This window comes from Petaurus breviceps, unplaced genomic scaffold (genome assembly GCF_028583685.1).
Source record: "Petaurus breviceps papuanus isolate PSGF00001 unplaced genomic scaffold, PetGlider_PUasm1.0 91133, whole genome shotgun sequence".
Classification (NCBI taxonomy): Eukaryota; Metazoa; Chordata; class Mammalia; order Diprotodontia; family Petauridae; genus Petaurus; species Petaurus breviceps.
In genome coordinates, this window is record NW_027187419.1 from 50,560,464 (window position 1) to 50,583,920 (window position 23,457).

The 23,457-nt window shown below is 45.5% G+C and overlaps 1 protein-coding gene across 1 annotated transcript in view; it reads left to right on the top strand.

Annotated features, from left to right (window-relative positions):
- LOC138155460 (beta-galactosidase-1-like protein 2) overlaps positions 1-23,457 on the top strand; it is a 54,978-nt gene that overhangs the window by 14,262 nt on the left and 17,259 nt on the right. The window contains exons 2-8 of the mRNA XM_069080713.1: positions 294-491; positions 1,876-1,944; positions 2,679-2,774; positions 4,447-4,555; positions 5,772-5,864; positions 13,961-14,042; positions 16,137-16,201. Coding sequence (XP_068936814.1) covers positions 294-491; positions 1,876-1,944; positions 2,679-2,774; positions 4,447-4,555; positions 5,772-5,864; positions 13,961-14,042; positions 16,137-16,201 — 712 coding nt within the window. The remainder of the gene's footprint in view (positions 1-293; positions 492-1,875; positions 1,945-2,678; positions 2,775-4,446; positions 4,556-5,771; positions 5,865-13,960; positions 14,043-16,136; positions 16,202-23,457) is intronic.

Genomic DNA, 23,457 nt, shown 5'->3' on the forward strand with positions numbered 1-23,457 from the left:
TTTCTCCTTTTAGTACAGTGGCTTTCCCAGTGAGAATTATGTCTCTCATCTTCCTGCCTTCCCCCTTGTCAGCTTGCTCTTCCACAGGCACCAGGCACACATGTGTGTGAGTGGAGCTGAGGAAGGCTTCCTTCCAGGTCTTACTGAGGGAAAGAGGGATTTTTCTTTTTTTGAGGTGGGGGGGGGGGAAGCCCCATGTGCATATTGTAGAAGGCTTTTGGAGAAAAAGCAATGAATGTGTCTGTTGCTTGAATTCAGAAGATTTACAAGCTCCCTTTCCCCTCTGACTGGAGGTTTAACTGGAGTAATCTGGTCCCTATACGGCGTTGGAACCGGCATTTGGGACTGCAGGCTGAGGGCCCAGACTTCTTGCTGGAAGGCTCCCAATTCCAGATTTTTGGGGGCTCTATACACTACTTTCGAGTACCCAGAGAATATTGGAGAGATCGATTGCTGAAGCTGAAGGCCTGTGGATTAAACACCCTCACTACGTAAGTATTAAGTCTCCTTAGCTCTCCTCAGATCCTATGCCTTGTTATCTACAAAGACTGGTATTGGGAGGGGGAGAAGCAGGGCACGGCTGGGCGTGGATGACAGGAGAGAGACAAAGAGGGGAAAGAGTCCCTGTCCTAAAGGAAGCACCCAGGTTGTTGGGAGAGAACATGTTGCTTTTGGGGAACTTTCAGACCAGTGAGGAAGATAAAGTTGTGATGGAATGATATTTGTGGTGTATTTTGGACATAATGAGAACATAGGTAGCACCCTGTAGGGGGCTGGACTGGCTGACGCTGGTTCTTGCTGGAAAGTGTTAGCTGAGCCAAGGGTGTGTGGTATCTTGGCAGGAAGAAGGCTGTTTAACTGTCAACTTGGGAGGAAGAAATATGACCCATGTGGTGTAGGGGCCTGGCTTTATGGACCCTTTGAAATTCAGGATGAATCTAGCAGAAATTAATGTACTTGTTGCAGGCCAGATATATGATTCTTTGTACCCATTAGATAAATTGCAAATTTACCTTGTAAAGGAAAACCCTTGTTCAACCTTGAACTGTGATTCAGCTATGAAAGGGAAAGAGGCAGATATCTAGCTAAGATGGCATTTGATGTGGTGGGGGGAAAGTGGAGCTATAATGAAAATGGGAATGCTGTGGGCCCTTTACCACCACAGCTGTTCAGGTCCTTGGATGTAAGGAAGGCACATGGAAACCTAGAGGTCAGATTGAACTATGAATTTGACATGGTCCAGTGGGCTCCTTCACAAAGATAAAAACACAATAATAGCCCATAGAACACATGATTCTTGTGTAAATCCTACATGTCAGCTGTGACTATAAAGTTTTGTGACTGAGTCTGATGGGTCAGGTAGGCAGTGCAGCTGGGCCTGAGGCATAATAGCCCTGCTTCTCTAGGCAAGTCTCTTGGCCTCTCAGTGTCCAGGGCAGCTCCCTAAGACTGTATGTTATAGAATTGTTACCAGTCTGTGTTGGTAGAGGGAGTTTCCTTACCAGGAGTTCCATATATCAGTGAAATCACAGATAGCATCTGTTTCCATAATGGAACGGATCAGAGCTATGGGTGATCCAAAATGAGGGTAAATCCCCAAATCATTGCTATTGGCTTTTGAGCACACTCAGAGATGTGTCAAGACAGCAGGCTTCACACTCGGCTTGGCAGTTCTTCTGATTCAGTTTAAATGCTGGCAGCCTCAATTGGGTGTCAGGAAGAGGCTGGAGAGGATCCCTCGGGTATATCACCAAAGGCTTTTAACAGAAGTGGAGCATTCCCAGTGTCTGATCCCAGAGCTCAGGGTGGAGAAGGCTGCTTAGAGACAGGTGCCGTGAGCTGAATTTTGTTTGTCTCTTCTTCTTTTGGTTGCAGGTACATTCCCTGGAATCTCCATGAGCCAGAAAGAGGAAAGTTTAACTTCAGTGGGAACCTGGACCTAGAGTATGTCTTAAGGACCAAGTTATTCCATTATGGGGAGGTTGGGAGATGGACACTGTAAACGGGAGGAGGAAGGTTGAAGGGGGAAATCTGATCTTTATTCTTGGAAACCAAAATTCTGGGGTCCAGGTTCTAAAATGCTAGGAGCACTGTCCCCTGTACTCAGAGCCAGATTCTTTCCATTAGATAAGCTGATTTCTCCCAGCAGGGCTATGACCTAGCTTCTGTGGTCAGTCCTCCCCTCCCCTGCCTTAATCTTGAGAAGCTGCTTAAAAGTCCTGGGTTGTGCAGGTTTAGTCAGCAGTATGAAACCTGCCACCTGTGTTGTGACAATTCCCATGCCCTTGGTTAGCAAAGCCTGTAAGACAAGGCAAAGCTGGGGTGAGCTATCTCTCTAAACTCCTCCTTCCCTGTATCCCAGAGGACCCAGGCAGACTTACTGACGAGGGCAGATGGGAATCCCTCTGACTCTGTGAGAGGGGGCTGGGGAGGAGGAGGGGAAGGGCTGTTGCATCTTAGGGTGAATTCACTTTCCTTCTGGGTAACAGCTGCTCCAATCTCTTCTTTAATCAGGACTAAGCTCTTTGCTCTCCCCAGACTTCCAAACTGAGGGAAAAGAACTTTGGTCTGGAGAGTACCTGAGCAGTGCAGTGATCCAGGGTTGCTAATTAAGACCTCATATTCTTGCCTCTGCTTTGGGCTTTATTAAGTGGCACTGACATTGTCGTCCTCTTTAGGGCCTTCATCCAGATGGCAGCAGATATTGGGTTATGGGTCATTCTGCGCCCTGGACCCTACATCTGCAGCGAGTGGGACCTCGGGGGCTTGCCCAGGTAAAGTCAAAGTGAGTGGTATGGGACAGGGATTCCACATGCTCCAAAATATAAACCACAGAAGCATGCACTTTGTTTTGGAGCTTATTTTCCTCTTTACATTAAAAATACTATGAACCCTTCAAACTGTAGACATAGCAATGGGTGTCATCCAGGTGGAATTTCCGTAAGACTTTTCTGTAGTGTGCCAAGGAGGAGTTGGCAAGATAGGGCACCTCCAGTATTTCCTGCCTCAACAAAGTGCTTGTGCTGCTAACAGCAGGCTCGAATTCTCTGCATCTCACTTTCCCTGGTGTTTAGGATAAAATAGGAGAGAAAATGTGTGAGTGCTTTGAAGGGCACAAAGGGCATCATGAATATGAGGAGTTTGGGGTTTTTATGCATTTCGGGTCTTCCTTTGTTGTCATGGTATGAGCCATAGACTGGAAAGGCCATGAATAAAAGAAGGAAGGGGTAACTTAAGCTTGAATTGAGCTGGGGTAATAGCAGCAGGAGGGGATTAAGGAATGTTAAGACAGCGGCAAGTACCTTTGGCACTGCGATCTCTGTGTTCTCTTACGTGCTTACATTGGGACGTGACATAGGAAAAGCAGCATAAATGCGCATGTGTGCACACACCACACCCTCCACTCATATAACACATACACACACACGCACAGCCCCAAAGAGGGTCAGGATCGGGCAAAAGGCAAAAAGGCAGGGTCTTGCTATGGAAGAGTTTTTAGGAAATCAGGACCAGTTCCAGAAGCCAGATGTGTATGATACAGGTCCAGTTTGATTCAAGGGTGAATGGGGGGGGCTTTAAATGAATGTTTAGATTGGAGAAAGTTGCCACCTTCTCTGTGCCCTTGATTATACACTAGCTGATCACTTTGGGGCTCTGCTTGTGATTTCCAAACTGGCATCGGGACTTTAGAAACACAGACAACACTTGCAGAATAAGCATTGTTTCCCTAGATGTAAGAGAGAGGGTGAGGTGCTCGAGTTTGTAGACCGGACTTTATTTCTTGCCCTTGGTTAGCTGGTTATCATTGTGGAGCTTTGGGATCATAGGGAGGATGGTATGAAATATGTGCCCATCTTGTGCCCCAGTCTCCCTCACATGCTGAGGGTTGCTCTGTTCACTAGGTCGATGAAGCTTAGTTGTCTGTTAGCACCCAGTCTCCATTAGAGTGGAGAGTGACTGATTTTTGAGTCAGAAAAGTGGACCGCTTGTCCCATTCTGATGTCAAGTTCATTTTCATGGGTGACAAAAGGAAAGAGATACAGGTTGAGTCCTGCTAGATTTTCTTCTCCTAGAAGACCCTTGAACAATTTGGCTTGGACTGCCTGTAAACTGGGAGAATTGTGGGTAGAAGTCTCTAGGAGGCTGATCCCCAAGTTATGTAGAGCTCCTTGTGGTGAGGTGCTTTTCTGCTTCTGGCTGGCCTCCTGACCTGCAGCAAATGTAGGGAGTCTGTGCTGAATTCCTGCCTGTGCCCTCTACCAGGGAACAGTCATGAGTGAAGGCTTGAGATGTTTGCCATCTAAGCTCTGGTGGCTTGTGCCTCTGGAGTTGGTGGCTGTTTTAGAGCTGTGTGAATTGGGTCAGCTCTGGTCTTTATAGTTTCATCCCTTAATTAGTCCCCACCCCATTTTTCTGGCACTGAACCTCTCCTCTTTTCGCTCCTAGCTGGCTACTCCAAGATTCCCACATGGAGCTGAGAACAACATACAAGGGCTTCATTAAAGCTGTGGATCGTTATTTTAATCATCTGATTCCCAGGGTGGTTCCACTGCAGGTAAGTCAAATGCCCCCATATCCCCTTCTCCACCTTTCATTCCCAGGGAAATAAGTAAGTCTTATTAAGTCCTTGAGCCCAGATGCTATTGAAAAACACACAAGCCATAGCTCAGACTTTGGTTCCATTTCTTCCTCTTTGGGGCAGCAGGTTTCTTGCCCCACCATCTGATTCCCAGGATTCTCTTCATGCACCATTGTGGAAGACTCTTCTCCATTTGCCTATACAGGGTGTGAGTACTTGGGCACATGTTTGCTACCCCTCCTTCAGAATATCTGCATCATGGTGTTGGCTGAGATCATTAGATGCTGAGTCAGGACTCATGTATTTATGGACTTTATAGAGTCTTTCATCACATGCAGATGGATGATTAGTGAATGCTTTGATGATCTACAGAAAGCCTTTATTGGGCTCCTAATTGCACACAACAAAATCCTGTACAAGAGAAGCATGAGTGTGCATGCACACGTGCGTGTGTGTGGAAACGCACGTGAGCACACACACACACATGTACACATGTATACATCCTGGCCTGTAAGTCTGTGATTTCCCATCTTTTTGTTGTGATATCCTTCCAAAATAACTCTTGTATGGCAACTCTTCTGTTTAAATCAAAGTGAATTGGCTTAGTTTTCTTTTGAGAATGTCAGGGCATCCCTTGGTATTTCCAGATGTCACCAAACCAAAGCTAGGTTTACTCTCCAAGCTTAACAGTACTGATATTGATGATCAGGGACAGGACCTGCAGACAGTGATGAAAATCACTGTTCTGTATGTATCCAGATACCTCCACATCCCACATAGATCATGAGTAAGCATTATTGGTGGGGAGCAAGGCTTAGAGTAATGATACAGATTAATGCATTGTTGAGTTTCACAAAGCGCTTCATTAACAGCCACCCTGGGAAGTCAGAGTGCCCATCTTATTTTACAGATGAGGAAAGAGTCTCTGTGAGGCTGAGTGATTGTTCCTACGGGCACAGCTAGTGTTTATGCGACACCATGATTCCTTTTGGAATCATAGACCAGGAAGTTGCTGGGCCCAGATAGAGCCAGGGGAGGTGGGATTTGGGGGGGGGGGCAGAGTCAGACTGCAGCGCATGATGTGATTTGGAGAAGAGGCTACTGTGGGAGTGGAGTGATATCATTAGAGGGCCTACCCCATCCTTTCCATGTAGCAGGCCTCAGTGCTAATGCCCATTTCCTCCCTTCTCAGTACAAACATGGAGGGCCCATCATCGCTGTGCAGGTGGAGAATGAATATGGCTCCTACGACAAGGACCCAAATTATATGCCCTACATCAAGACGGTAAGAGCTGCATCACTTGGTCTTTGCGGTCTCCCAAAGTTTCTTTTCTGTCCCATCATCCTTCATAACCACAGAAGTCTCTGCTACTTCTTGGAGATAAATTCATCCTAGCTTAGCTGAACAGGAAATGGAATCAGTTCTTATTGAGGAGCTGGGGGGCCGAGATTCTAGTGCAAGGGGTGTCCTGGGCCCCAGGCCCCTTGTCCCCCTTTGATTGTAATAGCAATAGTAATAGTCATTTATCAGCGGCATGTGCTAAGCATCAGTTACTAATTGTCTTTTAGTGGAAACTAGAGATATGTGGAGAGAAGAGATAGAATAGAAACCAAAAATGCTGCCCTAGCCCTTCTTTTGCCTACTCTTTACAGGTCACTTTGTGGTCAAGTTTAGATAAAAATAGCGACCCCACTCTTAACAGGTCTATATTTCCATAAACTCCAGATGTAGTTTTTTTCTCCTTTTATGGATATTAGAATAGCACTTAAAGGTAACTATGGCATATGATAAGGACTTTAGGTATAAAATGAAGTGGTTTTATTTGGTGGGGGTGAGGTCTGAGGGAGAACAGTTTATTGTTGTCTGGGAGGAGCAGGGAAGGCTTCTTGAGGGAGGGGGCCTTTGGACTGGTCTTTAAAGGAGGGTTATAAATTCAAGAGGTAAAAGGGAATGGGGGGAGGGGAGGTTGCTGCAGCCAAGTGCAGGGGAAAGTGTGCTGAATATCAGGACTCATGGCCCAGCTCTGCCACTTACTTCCTATGTGACCTTGGGTCATTCATTTCTCTGGGCCTCAGTTTCCTCATATATAAAATGAGGTTTGGATTAGGTAATCTTAGATCTCTTCCAGCTCTAATTCTATGGTCCTGTGATATTTTAGGAATAGGAGACAATGTGATCAAAGACACAGATGTTGGAAAACTCACACAGCCTATAAGGGAGACATTGAGTAATCCAGTTTTAGTGGAGTGTCTAGTATGGGGAGGGGGATAGGATGAGAAATGGATGGAAAGGTAGATTGGTGCCACATTGTAGTGGGGCTTGAAGTAAGCCAAAGGAATATAAACTTTGCTCTGTAGGCAGTAGGAAAGTAAGGAAGATTTTTTTTTTTAAGTAGAGGAGACACCTGATGAGATGTTTGAGATGCTTATACTCTAGCTGGGGAGGTAGAACAGGAACAAAGGAAAACATTTAGGAAGTTCCCTGGCAGCATATGGGGTAGCTAGGTGGCACAGTGGATAGAGTGCCAGGCCTGGAGTCAGGAAGAACTGGATTCAAATCTGGCCTCAGACATTTACTAGATGTGTGACTCTGGGCAAGTCACTTCACTTTGTTAGCTTTAGTTTCCTCATCTGTAAAATGAGCTGGAGAAGGAAATGGCAAACCACTCCAGGGTCTTTGCCAAGAAAACCCCAAAAAGGGTCATGAAGAGTCAGATACAACTGAAAATGATACATGCAGGCATAGGGATACAGCATGCAGGCAAGGGAAAGATCTGTCACTGAGGCACAGTGAACTCACAGATAGCTGAGGTAACAGGATTGAGTAGGACTAATTGGGGGCAAGCTTCCTGGAAGACTCTTCCTTCCCTCCAACAGAATATACAGACAGATGAGGACCTGGCTTCGAAGGCCATGGAGCGTGTTGGTGGGTAGATTGTAGCAGCTGACCTAGAGAAGGATCCCCATTTAATTTACCATAACTGGAATTTCTTTGACGCTTGTTTCTCTCTGGTGACATCGCTCTTGTAATGAGCAGACCGTCCCCACCTAGATAGAGACTTCTTTTTCTGGATCCAGTTAATGCTTTCGCTGCTGGCAGAAGCTTGTGATCCCACACCCCTCGCTTTGAGTTCATCCTTTTCCACAGCTCACATCCCTTCTTCAGTCCTTTTTCCCTCCCTCCTTTGCTCTCTCCCCATGGGGTCTGTGTAGCAAATGGGGTCTCTCTGTGAGGGGAGGATACTCTCCTTGCCCCAGCCCTGGGAAGGGAAGCTGCCTGCTTCTGAGCCTCTTTGTCAAGTGCAGAGGGATTCCCTTGCAGCCACTTGCCCTTTCCCCAACCCCTTCTCTGAGTTAGTCTTTCTTTGTTCCATAGGTGTCAAATGAGTACCTACAAGGTACAAGACAGCAAAATCACAGACAGGCCCAATGACTCTCCTACACATTTTCACACGTCTCTCCACGATGGTCTCTGGGGCCTTGTGATTGCAGGGAGTTGTTTATCTTATTACTCTGCTGTAGGGAGAGACAAGTCTCCTTGGCATGAGCTACGAGCCCGGAACTGCTTCAGGGACCTTGCCTTCTGCTTACACTTGATTCCCTTGGTGTCTGGGGAGATGCGTCTGTGTTGGGGGTGGGGGAGGAAACTAAAACCTTTGCTTCCCTGAAGCTGCTTGAGACTGAGGTTTATAAATTCAGGAGGTGAAAAGGGGATCAGGGGAGAGGCTTCTCGTAGACACTCCTGTGGCCAAGGTGCCAATTTCTACAGCAGTTCCTGGAAAGTGTGGCCTAAATCATTCTTACCCAAACAGTACCTCCAGACACAAGGGTATAACAACATCTGGGGATTCTTCATTTTCTTTGGCCAACTCTTGGCCTGGCAAGGTGGGGAGGGGTAGTGATTACCATGGTGAAGAAAGGAGGGAGGAAAATTAGAGTGTGTGCCAACATGTGAATTTTAGCAGACACCTCTGCTAAGTGGATGGCCAACTACTTCTAGCCCCCTCCTGGTACAGCCATGAGTAGTCGCCATTGTGTCTTGCCAATGGAATTACTTATCTAACTCAAATGGATAAATATTCAGGCCTGGGAGGGGTCTCAGAAGTCACGTAGCCCAGTCCCTTTATTTTATAGCTGAGACCCAAGGTGGTTAAGTGACTTACCCAACATCCCTCAGATGGGGAGTGTCAGAAGTACTGTTTGAGTCCAGGTTCCCTGACTCCAGGACCAGGCTCTTTCTATACTGTGCTTCTCTAGCTTCAGGTAATATTACAGAGGAACCAGTCCAGACTTAAGGCCTCTTCTTTTTGCCCTATTTTCTACAGTAATTTTTCTACAGAAATTCTACAGTAAGTCCTGCATGCCAAATTCCTCATCTAAATTGAAGACTAAATTATGTTTATCTATCAATAATCGAGCTACTTAGCCTTTTCATGTCCAGGTGAATCTTAATTCTGTTCTTTTCTCTTTCACTAAAATTGGTTGTGATTTGGCCCTCTTTGTTTGCCCTCGTTTCAAATATAAACTGCTCTGGAAGGCTGACTTGGGGCCACTGGCTACCAAGGTGATCTTTTAGTTGAATCTGGCCTTTTCTCCTTGGCCAGCTTCTAATGCTTTAACTGGCTAAGCTCCAGATTAAACTTGAATCCTTCATTTGATAATTGAGAAGCCAGGATGAGGCGGCTTCTTCATCTTGGTCTAGTGAAAAGAGTCCTGGAGTCAGGACACCTGGCTCTGATAGTTATCAGCTGTATGATTGTAAGGAAGTAACTTAATCTCACTGAGCCTTCATTTCCTCATCATTAAAATGGGACTCATGATATTTGTACTACCCACCTCACTGGGTTGTGGTGAGGGAAGTACCTTGCAAACCTTGAAGTAGGTAATATAAGTAAAAATATAATATATATTATTACTACTATAATATAGCATGATAGGATGTGATATAATATGATATAATGTTATTTTTCCGGCTTTGCATGGAATCTTAGAACTGAAAGATTTCTTTCAGCTCTAAAATTCCGTTTCTTGCAGTACCTCTTCACTTAACAAGTGAACAATGAAGTGAATTTGTCAAAGGTCATGTGGCTAATGAGTGATGGAACTTGAAAGTAGACCTTTGAACTCAGGTCTCTGGCCTCCCTCCCCCATCCTGTGTTCTTTATAACCACATCACAGCCTTAATGACAGCTAGGGAGTTGTGTGGGAAGTGGACTGGCTTGGTTAATATAGGTTAAGGGATGAGTCCCTCAAACCACATGAGAGGCAGAGGTGGTTTTTAAATAAGTATCAACCCATCCATGCAGAAAATCTGTGATGTGAAGACCCGTTAGTGTGAACTGACTTGTGCTTTGGAACTTTGAATCCTGGAGGTGAAGGTTGCCAATGCCCTCTCCTTGCCCTGATGTTGCTTCTAGGTTGTATTTTATCAATCCAATTGAGACCATTCCTGTTATTTGGTTTTTGGTAGCTTAATACTCTTTGTTTTAATAGGTAGGACTTTGAAAGTGGACAGGCATGGGGTGTTCAGTCATTAGACACTGGACACTTTTTTTCTTCACTGCCTGTCTGTTGTTTTTACTCTTTCCCCCAAAACACATTGAAAAAACAAGTTGGAAGGCTCCTAGCTCCCCCAGTAGTCATAATCTGCTTCTTTCTATTGGGTGAATTTCTTGATGAAAACACCCAATGGCATTTGTAGTTTTCTGAACCCTGTCCCTTTTGAGGATCCTGACTGAGAAAGTCTTGGGCCTTTTTTTTCCTGAGGATGTCACATCAGCAGTCTTAACGTCTTCCCCTCAAACATAAGCAACCTGTGTCTTTGGGGGGGGGTCCTCCTTTTTTATTCATAACGTATTGTGGAATGCTTCCCCTCAGACCTACCATCTCACACAGCCCCATCCGTTCTTCTGCTCTCTTCTCTGCTTTCTTATATCAAATAGGACCTTTCAAAGGAGGACTTCAGCTTGAAGAATGTCAGGCAGCAGCCATTGTGTGGAGGGGCTGCCCTCTGTGGGTATATGCCAAGAGGCTTGTGTCTTTAGAATGGTTTTATTTTGCTAGGAGTGCACATTGGCAGGGTATATAGTTGTGGGGATTAGGGGAGTGGTGCCCCCTGTGATCTGGAAAATTCATGTAAAATTTTTTGGCCCTTCCTTTGTACCAGAGGAGTCTGAATTTTTTCTTTTGCTTTTATGGTTTGTTTACAGTAGCTTATTGTAAAATTTGGGTTGTCTTTGGTCATTGACTCTGTGTCATCTACAGCTTCCACAAAACTCCCCTAAAATTCCCATTAAATTTCTTATGCTGACCTGCTATATATCAAAACCACAGTGGGGACAGTTGCAATGTGGAAGGGATAACTGTATCCACCTCCTTGAAGACCACAGAGTATATTTTTGAAGTGTATGGAATTAAACTATGCATTGATCACTTTGGGGAAAATTTAGCTCAAAAATAAATATGCAAATCAGTGGTCATTAAAATGGGACATTACCTCAGATAATTATTTGCATAGGGAACTGCTTTAATCAGTCCTAATAATCATTCACACACAGTCCTAACAGCTGTTTGGTTTTTGGTCCAGACCTGTAATTTCACTGGTGTAGGGAACTTCCTGGTAAGGAAACTCCTTCTATTGGTACAGGTCTGCCCTGTTCTACAACTTGGAGTCTTAGAGAGTTACTTGGGGCAGTGAGATATGAAGTGATTTGCCCAGGGTCTCATAGCCAGGATGTATCTGAGGTAGGCCTCCCGCCCAAGTCTTCTTGACTACAAGACCAGCTCTCTCCACTCAGGAAATCTAGAGGAAGATCCCAGCACACTGGGTAGACCTCCTGCAGAAGCTCTATGGGTGGACAGGGGCAAGAGTCATGTGGGATAGGCAGGCATGAAAGGGGGGACAATTTGTATCTGCAGATGTACTGACCCCCTACAGTCACTCACATAGCACCATGTCCCTGAGGGCCAGCACCAGGGTGCATATGACCCTGCCTGAGTTTCATATTACAGACTGCAAGAAACAGGGACCTTATTGCTGTTGTCACATTGAGATGAAGCATAACTGCTCTGAGTTGGGGGGGGCCCTCAAGTGTGGTCTTTTAGAGGAGAGGAGGCAGGCAGAATTTTAAAGCTGAAGAAAGCTCAGCAGCCACGTGGTGCAGCTTGAAACTGAACAGGTGCTCTCTCAGAGACCTCTATGGACAGTGGTCAACTGACTTCTGCTTGAACATTTTCCAGTCAAGTCAACAGGCATTTGTTAGGTACTTACTACTAGCTCACTCTCCCTTTTGCACAAGTCTAATTGTTAGGAGGCTTTGTTCTGCTTTTTTCTTTCTCGTGATGAGCCCAAATCTGCCTCCTTCCATCCACTAGACCTTCCATCTGCCCTCTTAGGCCAAGCAGAACAGTCCCTTTTCCATGTGACAGCCCTTCAGATGTACGATGACAGTTTTCACACTCCCAGCCATGCCAGGCTCCTTCAGCTGAGCGCAGTGCCTGACACACAATAGATACTTGATACATGTTGATGGTTCATTGCTCTGTGGCGTGGTTTAGAGCTCCTGTACCTTGCCTGACATCCTACTCTAGGCCGCTCCCAATTGTCTTCCTAAATCTCCCCTACACAGAGGCTGCCTGTAGCCAGTGTGTTTATATGGGAAGGTCACGCATTCTTTTGTCTCTGTGTGAAGTTGACTAAAGGACATTATTGTTCTTGAGGATTTATGTGCCAGGAGCGAGTGAGATGGACCTGGATAAGCCTGGTGTGCAGCTGAGATTGTTTTCTCCTGTTTGTGTGTTTGTGTTCAGCATGTGTACTGATCCCCTGGAAAAGCACCCTCAGATTTGACAATTGGAGCCTCAGCATTCCCATGGCTCAGGTGTGTAAGGAGGGTTGCTGTGTCCTTTCTCTCTTAACCCTTGCCCAATTCTTTTCTATATATACAGGCAGCTAGCCACAGCCAGGAGGACTTAATATGGGAAAACAGATGTTTATTCTCTAGGTGGATACTCAGGAGACTGTGCTCTGCCAGGCTCTGATCTGTAACACAGACTGGCCTTGCATGATTTTTCTTGGTCTAATTTGTTTTGATTCTGGACAGAGTGCTGTCTTAGAATTGTCCTCTCATCTACACTGCATTTTTTTAAACCTCTTAATCAGACCTTTGGTCAAAAGGTGATGGGAGTTGTGAAGTGGAAATTGCCTTTCTCAAGGGAGGAAACCAGTGGGCTCTTAGAGAAATCTTTTTACTCTCTTCATGAGGTTACTTCATCAATCCTGTCTTCTGATTCTAATAATTACTGGGGATAATTAAATAATCAGATCCTTACCCCTCTCTCCCTCCCAGACTATTCTGGCCTCAATGTTCCCTTCATGAGTATTGCTAGTAACAGTGTACTAACAAATTCACATTTTTCCAAGGACTGTGACAAAGTGGGTAGATTGAACAAAAGCTCATCTCTCCTTGGTGCTGGCAAAGGGAAAAATGTCAGAGAGTACAACATTTAGCATGTTTGCAGATATACTGGATTGCCAGGAATGGTAGCACATACCTGTAATCCTTGCTACTGGGGAGGCTGAGCCTAATGGATCACTTGAGCTCTGGAGTTGTGAGCTGCATTAGGACTAAAGATGATCAGGTGTTCACACTAAGCCCAGTACCTCTCAGGATAGGGGGGGGCTGCCTAAATAGGGTTAGAATTGGGGCAGATGAACGCTTTCTTTTGTCACTGAGATAAGCTGCTTGAGTGATTGCTCCCAGCCTGGCACACTCAGTGAAAGAAAGAAAAAAAGAAAAAAAGGAAGAAAGAGAAAGGAAGAAAAATAAAATAAGTCCTGACCTCCTCCTAAGAGATATTTAAAAGCTTCTTTGGGGCTCAGAAGACTGTTTCCCATGAGTTGGGCAGCCAGGCTGCTGGTGGTTTGGACTTGGGGGTATAGGAAGTGATATCCCTGTGCTTCCTAGCTCTAATATAAACCAACCTTGCTCCCTGTCAAATCAACAGGCCAGTGAGACGAGAGGCAGGGGATTATAGGACCCCTGCCTCAGTGTGACTGACTGATCTTAAGAATGCCAAGCTGGCCGAGGGAAGGCAGCCACTGACCCAGAAGTGAAGGTCTTCACTGCAGCATCCCACAAAAACAATTTGGGGCCTTAATTAGCACCTTGGCACCGCTGAGCATGGCTGATGCCGGCCGAGGTAGCAATTTCTCCTCACTCTCTATGTTGTAGGGATGTGGATACTTAGCTTTATCTCCTTTGCCTCTCCTCTGCATCCTGCCTATTAGGATCACAGTTTTGTTTGTGGCTCTCCCTGCTCCCCAGAGGGAAGGAGGGAGGGAGGTATGTGGGTGGTTTATCTTGTTTTGTTTCCCTTCAGGCCCTGTTGAATAGAGGGATCGTTGAGCTGCTCATGACATCAGACAACAAGGATGGCCTGAGCGGAGGCTACTTGGAAGGAGGTACAGACATGGTGGGACCATGAGGTTGGACAGGGGGCGAGTAGTCACTTTGGCCTGGTGGAACTCATTGTCTAGATGAGTGACAGAATCAGGGCCAAGCCCCCACATCAGAGGTTTCCTTGACCTTGCTCTTCCCTGTTTTCACTATTTTCATCTTTCAAAGGGAGGCAGGTCTAAGTGGGGAATCTAGAAATCCTTCACACATCTGCTTCTTTGTCCTCGTTACTCCACTCCATCAAGGGAGGTAACACTGTTCTGCAGGTCACAGGATACTTCTTTCTGTCCTTCCTGATTCCCCTTTGACCCGTGCCTGAATGGCTCACAATAGAGTTGGGAGCCATCAGAAGTATATAAAGGCTATTGATTCTGTGTTTGCAAACCAGGTGAAGGAAATGAGGCAGGTAAGAACCAGGTGATGTGGGAGCGGCTAGTCTTAAGCACGTGGCTGCTAAGTGACAGAAGAAAAGCAGTGAGTGGACCAAAACCATGAGGTCTTATGGAGTGAAGAGCAGGTATAGTTTGGGGTGGAAGAAAGTGGGGGCACAGCTAGATCCAGGTGAGCAGCTCTGCGGAGCCCCTTAGCACAGCCCTTCCCTCTGTCTGCTGCTGCTCACATCTCTAGGCTTCTTGGTGGACCTTTCTAACCTTGGCCACAGCTGAGTGCCAATCACCCCTCCTCCTAGCTCTGACTCCCATCGTGCCCTTTGTTGCCTGTGATGCTGTGTTTTCACATGGGTCACAGGAACACTGGCAGCCCTGGACTGTGGGGTCATCTTTGAGGCCTATGTTTTCCTTCACCCTCTAAGTAGGGACCATGTTGAATGTCTCTGTGGGAGGACCAGGCCATGGAGTGTTGAGAGAGCATGGTCACTGGGGAGACGAGCTTCAGACAAGTCCTTTAAACTGTGGGCACATATCCCCATTCATTCACAGGTACTTGTCGCTTCTTCTTTCCCTTTGGTTGACATTTTTTCAGAATGCCTATCTCTAGCAATACAGCTTGTCTGGGGCCTTGGAAGGGGGGAAGCATGCAACTTGAAAAGGAATACCATGGAATGACTCAGGAGGGGAGTTCTGCCAGAGGCTCAGGTCCTGAGGAGCAATGGAGAGAGGGCAGACTCCATTATCTTCAGGGATTGACCCCTGGGCCTTTTCCTATGGTCCAAAAGACAAGAGGCAGGTAGAAGAGAAATCTCTCTTCAGGAGGGCCCAGCACTTCCCAGCCTTTTCCAAGGCAGCAGCAATTTCCCGTCATCTCCACCAGGGGACACTGTCTCCTTATCATTGCTTTTCTTGCTTCATCCATTGTATCAGGAGAATAGAGCTAGTGGCCAAGGTCTTACCTGCCTGCTTGCCTTATCACCCAAAGTGCTGGACTGTCAGGATTTAGAATAAAGACTGGATGTGGTCCTGGCCCTCTGGGAACCTATTGTTTAATAAGAGTCTGGACAAACATATAATCAACAGAAATAGAGAGTGTAGTTGGGGAAATGATGTATCTATGGAAAGACAATGAATGGTGGGTCAGATCTTTTAATGGCAGGTTGAAGAATAGTTTGGTTCTGATGATGAATGTTTCTTTATCACCCCTTGGATATTGCTCATGGTGGGTTCTGTGGCTGAGCACAAGGATTTTCAGGAACACAACCTTTTTTTCCACTTAGGCCTAGAATGCCTCTGGATAAGCCAATATAGAAGAGCTGGGTGCTGTATCTCCTGGCTGAGACCAGGGCCATTTTGACTTCCCTTGGTCTGGATGACATTCCTTCTCCCAGTGGTCTTGGTAATACAACTTATACAGCAATCGAGATGGTGCAGATCTGGATAGAGGGATGGACTTGTAGTCAAGTCTCCCTGCCTCAAATCCTGTCTCAGATACCTATTAGTTGTTTGACCATGGGCAAGTCACTTAACCTTTTGTGCCTCAGTTTCCTCATCTGTGAAAATGGGGATAGCACCTATTACATAGGGTTATTGTGGTAATCAAATGAGATAAAAATACATAAAGTGCTTTGTAAACCTCAAAGCACTATATAAATTCTAGCTATTATGAATATCATTATTGCAACATTTCTCCTTTTTTTTCCCCTGCAGTGCTGGCTACCGTCAATTTAAAGCATGTGGATTCCATGATTTTCAACTATCTCCATTCGTTCCAGGTAAGGATGCTATGAGCAGAAGAGTCTCTTCTGTGTAAGCATCTGAGTATTCTCAGTGGTTGTGAGCACAGTCAAGTCAAGGAGCTTCGGCAGGACGATGAAAACTCTCTCCTTCTCCTCACTGGTACCTGGACTTCAAGAAGCTTCTGAAGATACGAGGCTTCTCAGGGACAACAGAAGCTTGAGGTTATCCTACATCCTGTTCCTCACTGACACGGGGCCTTTTAGGACTTGTTCTCTCATGTCACAGAAGGCCCACTCCCCTCTTTTCACGGCCCCTCTTGAGAAAAGCAGACATTTAGACCCACCCCCCCACTTCCACTCCTTCAGGTTTTTAAGATTTTGAAGTCTTCTAAGGGAATCTGTAGCATGAGTTTTCATATTTTCCCAGCCCCAGGGAGCCCCATTGCTAGCCTTTATGTGGGTTTTGCTAGAGTCTAAAGGATGAGAATTTAAGAATACCTTGAAGACCCCAGGCACAGCAATTGATGCAGTGTGTTTTTTTAATCCATGAAGCAAAGAAAATGGAGCTAGCAGAATGAAAGATGTTATAATTTGAAATAACTTGTAATCATGTTTATTTAAAGTACATTTGTACAAATAGGAGAAATTATAGAAAATTACAATAAAAAATACAATGTATACTATCGAGAAAATTATAGTAAGCATACCCCCTCCCACCCCCCCCAGTTTTTTTTTTTGGTGTCAGTTGGAGCCTCTGGTCTTTATAATGTTAGGTAGTTTGGGGATCTGCTTTGTCTTGGCAGGCCATGGAGATCACGGGAAGAAAATAATCATTTAGATCCTATTAATTTTCAGCATCCACTTTCTACTCTTCCATCACTCCAGACATGACCAGAACTGTCCTTAGAGTTTGGCAAATATGGGTTATTGTTCCTGCATAAGATTATTGTATGAGGTCATGAATTTATAGCTGGGAGGGACCTCAGAGACGATCTAGTCCAGTCTTATTTTGTGGATGAAGAAACTGAGGTGCAGCAAGGATTAGTGACCCATCCAAGGTCACAAGATAGTAAAGGTCAGAAGTGAGATTTCAATCTAGGTTCTTTGGCTTCAGAGCCAGGGCTGTTTCCACTGCACCATGCATGCCACGTCTTTATTTATTTATTTATTTATTTATTTTTTGCTTTTTGGAGGGGGGAAGGCAGGGCAATTGGGGTTAAGTGACTTGCCCAAGGTCACATAGCTAGTTTTTGTATTAAGTGCTGAGTCTGGATTTGAACTTGGGGCCTCCTGACTCCAGGTTTGGTGCTCTATTCACTGTACCACCTAGCCGCTCCAAGGACTCGTGTCTTTTGATGGGAATCACAGCTGGGGTAAGGCAAAGAGAAGAGGTGAGGACTGTTGAAAAATGCCCTAAGTGTTAGTAGTATACTTGGAGTCGGCATCAAAAGCAGTGATGCCCGCCTGGTAGCAGGACCCCTATCCCTGACACTTCCCCTTCAGTTCGTATCTTGTCCTGGAATACTTCATCTCCTTTGGGACTGCCCTTGATGTTCTCTTTATTCTCTCCTTATCAATGATCAAATGTTAGGTACAGGGCACTCCAAAATCCACATGTGCCCCAGGACTCACGTACTGCTGAGGATGGCTCTTTCTCAGAACCCCCAAAGGCTATGATGGTGAATGGGAAACTTGGGCCTTGTCAACCACTCCAGTATTTTTGCCAAGAGAACCTCAATGGAGTCACAAAGAGTCGACCACGAGTGAAGCTACCGAACAACAACATTCACAACTAGCGAGATTACTGTGTGTCTCTGGGAAAATGAAAGATGTGTCATAAGATCCAAGGCCCCTGGACAAGAAGAGGCCGCCTCAAGACAAGAGCCTCTGAACCATCCCTAGCTTGCAGACTCTCAAGTTCTGGGAACGTTCACTGGCATCAGGAAGACAGGGAATCAATTCCCGAGAAGCTGGAGGGAAAAGGAAAGGAGGTTCTTTGGATGCCTACTTAATATCCAATGGATCAAGGAGAATTTGCTGCTAGATCCTCTGAAGATTGGGTTTTTTTGATGACCAAGTCTGTGCACCTCTCCTAAGTGGGAAGAAGTGGCCTGAGCATAGGCCCCATTTGGGTCAGGTTTCTATGTCCTGTCTAAGCCAAGCCATTCTCTGGAGCTGTGCCGGCCCTGCCTCAGGCCTGCTCAGAAGAGAGGAAGGCATTGCTCCTACTTCCTCCAGCTTTGTTGTGAGTGCTCTGGACGCTGAGCTCAGTCCACTGGATGGTATTGTTGGAGAAGGAGGAACCTTCAGGAGAATCCTGAGTGTTAGCTCTGAAAGGGCATATTTCCACTAGAGACAGATATTTAGTGAGGAACTCCTTCCCCTGCTCCACCCACTCCATCATGCTTAGATTCTGGCATATAGAAAGGTCTCTTCCCTCAAGCAACTTCTCTGTTTGGGGATATCACACACGCACACACACACTCACACACACACACGACTAATAACTATAATAAATGGCAACAGGCATGTCATAAATGAATCATTAGTGACAGAGGCAGACACATAGGCTAGAGCCAGAGCTTCCAGTGAGATTGCTAAGGAAAGGAGGCCTCATGGAACATTGGGGTTTGACCTGCATCTTGAAGGATGCATAGGGTTTCAGGAGGCAGAAAGGGGAAAGAATTGATGGTTCATTGACAGTGAACAGGAATAGCAAATGGAAAAGAACATTGCTTCGTAGAAGCACTACCACTACTGCGAAAGAATGAAGGGCAGGTGTGATGGTAGGCCACCCAGGAGGCTCCCATGGGGCCTAGGTCTGTGCATGAAGATCTTCTGGGGCCCTCTGACAAGGTCCTGGGATGGCCCAAAGCCAGGCCCACATGTAGCCCAAACTCCAGAGTTTCTCCTTGAAATGAACACTGACCTGTCACTTCCCAAGCCTGATGGCATGGGAATTTTATGAGTCATGGAATTTAGGGCTGGAAGGGACCTTAGCTATTATTTAGTTCACTCTCTGCCACCAGGGGATGAATGGGAGGCCCAGCAGAGGAAAGGGCTTGCTGTAGGTCACACAGTTAAGTGCCAAAGCCAAATGTGTTCTTGGCTTTCAGTGAGAAGTCGTATCCTCTTCCTCCATGAGGCCCTATGGATCCTCTGAGGTGGTGCCCCTGTGAAGATCACTTAATAGTCATTGAGCTTTGTAGGAGGATTAATGGGTGTTCATTCCAATTCTGTAACTTGAAAGTGTCTCTAAGTGGCCTGTCATTAAAGTTTCAAATCTTTCAGCAAATCAAGAGCCTCAGTAATCTTTCACTCTCCTCAAAGCAGTGATAAAGCCTCTGACATCCTGAATAATCCAGGGTCCTGCTTGTCAGTCCCTTCAAAGGTCATGTTTTGTACCATTCTGCTGTGGTGGTGGCGGTGGTGAACCTACTTTATTTGAGAGCCAAACCCTGTCAAATACAATTATGCCATGGGGGGAAGTATCTGTTGTTTGTGAGAGTTACAGTTAAGTCTCAACTTGTCTCCCTTTCTGTAGTGACCTTTAGATCTGATGATAGGTGATAGATCTGTACATAGGTCTATAGTAGGTATCAAGATGATGCAGTGGACTTCCTGGAGTCAGGAAATTCTTTGTTCAAATCTGGCTTCTGATACCAGCTCTGTAACCCTGGACAGATCACTTAACCTGTTTGCCTCAGTTTCCTCATCCATAAAATGGGAAGAATAATTAGCACCTACTTTCTAGGGTTGTGGTGAAGGTTAAATGAGACAATATTTATGAAGTTCTGCAAACTTTATAGCACTATATAAACATGTTTCATTATCATTCTTTGTTCTTCTTGAAATCTGACTTTCTGATCCAGCATATGTTACATTTCCAATGGCTGATTTTGGTTACCTTTCCCACAGAACTGAGAGAGATCTCAGCTGGTACAGTTCAGAGAAGTTACTCTGCCCTTGATCTGATCACAGCTTCTTCGCTCCAATTCTGGGGCACACTACATGTGGACACCAGAGTAGCAGAAGCTATGATCCCAGGCCAGTTGAACAAAGCCCACTCATCATAGGCAAGACATAAGGAGAAAATCTCAGGCCCTAACAGCATAACTATCTTGGCTGCACGGCTTCCAGCATCTCTTAACAATAGCTCATTCCCAGCACATGTGCCACTCACCCTTGTGTATAATCTGACCCTCTTTCTGCTCTGTGGCACCCCTAGGCACCCTCAGAGGAAATGCTAATGTTCTCTGTCCATTTGACTGCCTCCCACACTGCCAGTGCCATAGGGATTTCCCAGGGGACCCTCCAGTATGGTTTTGCAAGGTGCTACCTGCACCTTTTTTCATTTCCTTCCCCAGTGACCCATTCTCCTTGTTATATTGATTAAATATTTCTATAGTACCCAGAATAAGAGGGAGGATGTGCTCCTCTAGATCTTGTTCCCTAGGAGAGATGCCCAAGACTAGCATTCTAAATTTTGCCTCAGCCCAGACCTGCCTGAGTCTGACCCCTCTTATTCAATGGAGTAGTAAATTCTTTTATGTTAATAACAGACATAGAAAATAGAATAACCTTCCTCTCCCTGTGGAAGTGTGGTGTTTCTAACAACTATTCATTCCCATGGTGGTAGTGGCTGATTATACATTTCTATGGAGAATATTTGAATCCAAACTGACTAGCAGAACCATGCTTGTGAATATTGGGTGATAGATCTGTAAATCTCAGTGTTCTTTTGTACCAGGTACAAAGGTACCTATAGCACTTGGCGTCTGTCTGCCTGTAAGGACTGTATTGGGCAAAGGACAGGAACAAAAAGCCTGGGAGATTCCTTTAGCTTCTTGTCTTGAGGAGCCAGCCTCTTGTTATCCAGTGACCTTGAATCTTATGACATATCTTTATCCCAGAGACAAATGGTAATCTCACTAGTTGTGAATGTTGTTGTTGTTCAGGCATTTCAGTTGTGTCCAACTCTTTGTGACTCCATTTGAGGTTTTCTTGGTCAAAATACTGTAGTGGTTTGCCACGGACTTCTCTAGCTTGTTTTATAGATGAGAAAACAGGCTTAACAGGGTTAAGTGACTTGCCCAGGGTCACACAGCTAGCTAGTGTCTGAGGTCATATTTCAACTCAAGTCTTCCTGACTCTAGGCCCAGCACTGTATTTACTATCTCCCCATCTCATCAAGATAAGACTTTTTTTTTCTGTGCAATGGAATGCTTCATGGAAGACCTGTCCATTCTTCAAAGGACTCTTCATCTCCGTACTCTTTGAAGAGACCATCTCTGACCAGATCATACCCTGTTTTGGGAGGCTGCCTTTAAAGGTTCTTCAGATAAACCCATATTCCCCTTTTGTGTATCATGAAAATGGACAAAGGGAATGGGAGTGTCAGATCTCCTCTGCTCTCCATCTGGGGCAAGTGTAGGACATAGAGTACTTGCCTAACGCCTCTCTTCATGATGCTACCCTACATTTTCCCTTACTCATGCTTCATTGACTCCTGTTATAGCCACAGAAAACTATTTGGGAGAGCTAGTTGGCACAGTGGATAAAACACCAGTCTTGAGTCAGGAAGACCTGAGCTCAAATCCAGCTTCAGACACTTAACTGTGTGACCCTGGGCAAGTCACTTAACAGAGGTTTGTCTTGGTTTCCCCATCTGTAAAATGAGGATAATAATAAAGCATTTGCCTCCTGGGATTATTGTGAGATAAAAAGTGGAAAGCACTTAGCACAATGCCTGGAACATAGTAAAGGCTATATCAATGTTAGCTATTACTATTATTATTATCTTACAGAAGTCAGTGTTGCTTAATCTGACCTCTAAACTGTGTAAGGGGAAAGAGTCCTATAAGACACAGGAGAATGAAAGACCATATCCAGAGAAACCTCTTTGTATGGGTGACCAGCTCTGGTTGGATGAGCAAAGGTATGGTGGAGGTAAAACACAAGACATGTTCAGGGAATGGGCAGCAGACTGGTTTGAGTAGAATGATATTTTGCCTGGAGGAAGAGAAGAGGAAAAGGTAAATTGGGCCCAGCCTCAGGGGAGTCTTGAATGCCAGGTTAAGTAGTTTGGACTGTATCCTGAAGACAGTGAGGTCTCATGGAAGATTTTAGATCAAAGGACAAAGATAACGAAAAGGAAGTGTGTTGGTCAGTGTTTAACAACTGACTCTCCAAATGAAAGTATGGATGATACTTTAAAATGTGATTTGCATTATTAACATTTTCCTCATCACTTTCTGAAGTCTAGACAATTACCAAAACAATAAATCAAGCCCAATCTGTAGTATTTGCTGCCTTCTGAGGTGTCAAACAGAACAGCAGGGCCCTTGTGAGCCAGTCCAGTCGGGCTCTACCATGGCCCTGGTTCATGGAGTTCTAAAGATCGTAACTGGACAGTGACAGTGGCCATGGAAAGAAAGGCAGAGACACAACCTTGAGTCACGAGGAGGGGAGAATGGACAGGGGCTCAGTCACTGATGGGATGCACTGGGTGAGTGGCAGGAGTGAGGCAAGGTGACTCTGAGATGAGATCTGGGGCTCTCATTTCTTGGATCCCATAGTCATGTGACATAGGTGCCATTCTGTTCACTCGCATGCAGCGCTTTCTCTACTATCAGTGGTGACAACCTCCCTAAAAGTTTTGGGCAGGTCCCTACTTTGAAACATCTCTAGTTAGATTTTCTGAGGCTTATTAACAGGTACCACTTACTGCCCCCTTCCCAACACTGGAAAAATGAAAAACGTTTGTGTTACTCCACAGACGAGTGAAAACATTTCTCATCGACCTACCGAGGACAGCCCACCCTATCTAGCTCCCTAGGCTCTTCTCAGCTGATATTTTCTAAGCTAATGTGGTAGCTGCCGGAGAAGCTTGAGCTGCAGCAAAGAAACAAGAGATGCTCTATCCCTGGGCACAGCCCTTCAGGTGGCAAAGACTGGTACAGGCAAGCAGGGCAAGGAGGACCTGGGCCTGGAATGTATCCAGTGCAAGCACTCCCAGAGGAAGGGAGGAGTGTCTTTGATTAAGGGTGCTAGGTGGTGTAGTGGATAGAGTTCTGAAAGAATGGATAGAATCGAAAGGAAATTATTTCAGATCCTCCTACAGCTACTTACTAGCTAGTCACTGCCTCTGTCAGCTTCACTTTCTTTGTCTGTAAAATGGAGAGGCTATAACTTGCACCTACTGTCCGTGAGTTGACGCCTTGGATGGAGTGCCCAAGTTCAAATCTGGTCTCAGACACTTACTAGCTATATAACCCCTTAACCCTGTCTGC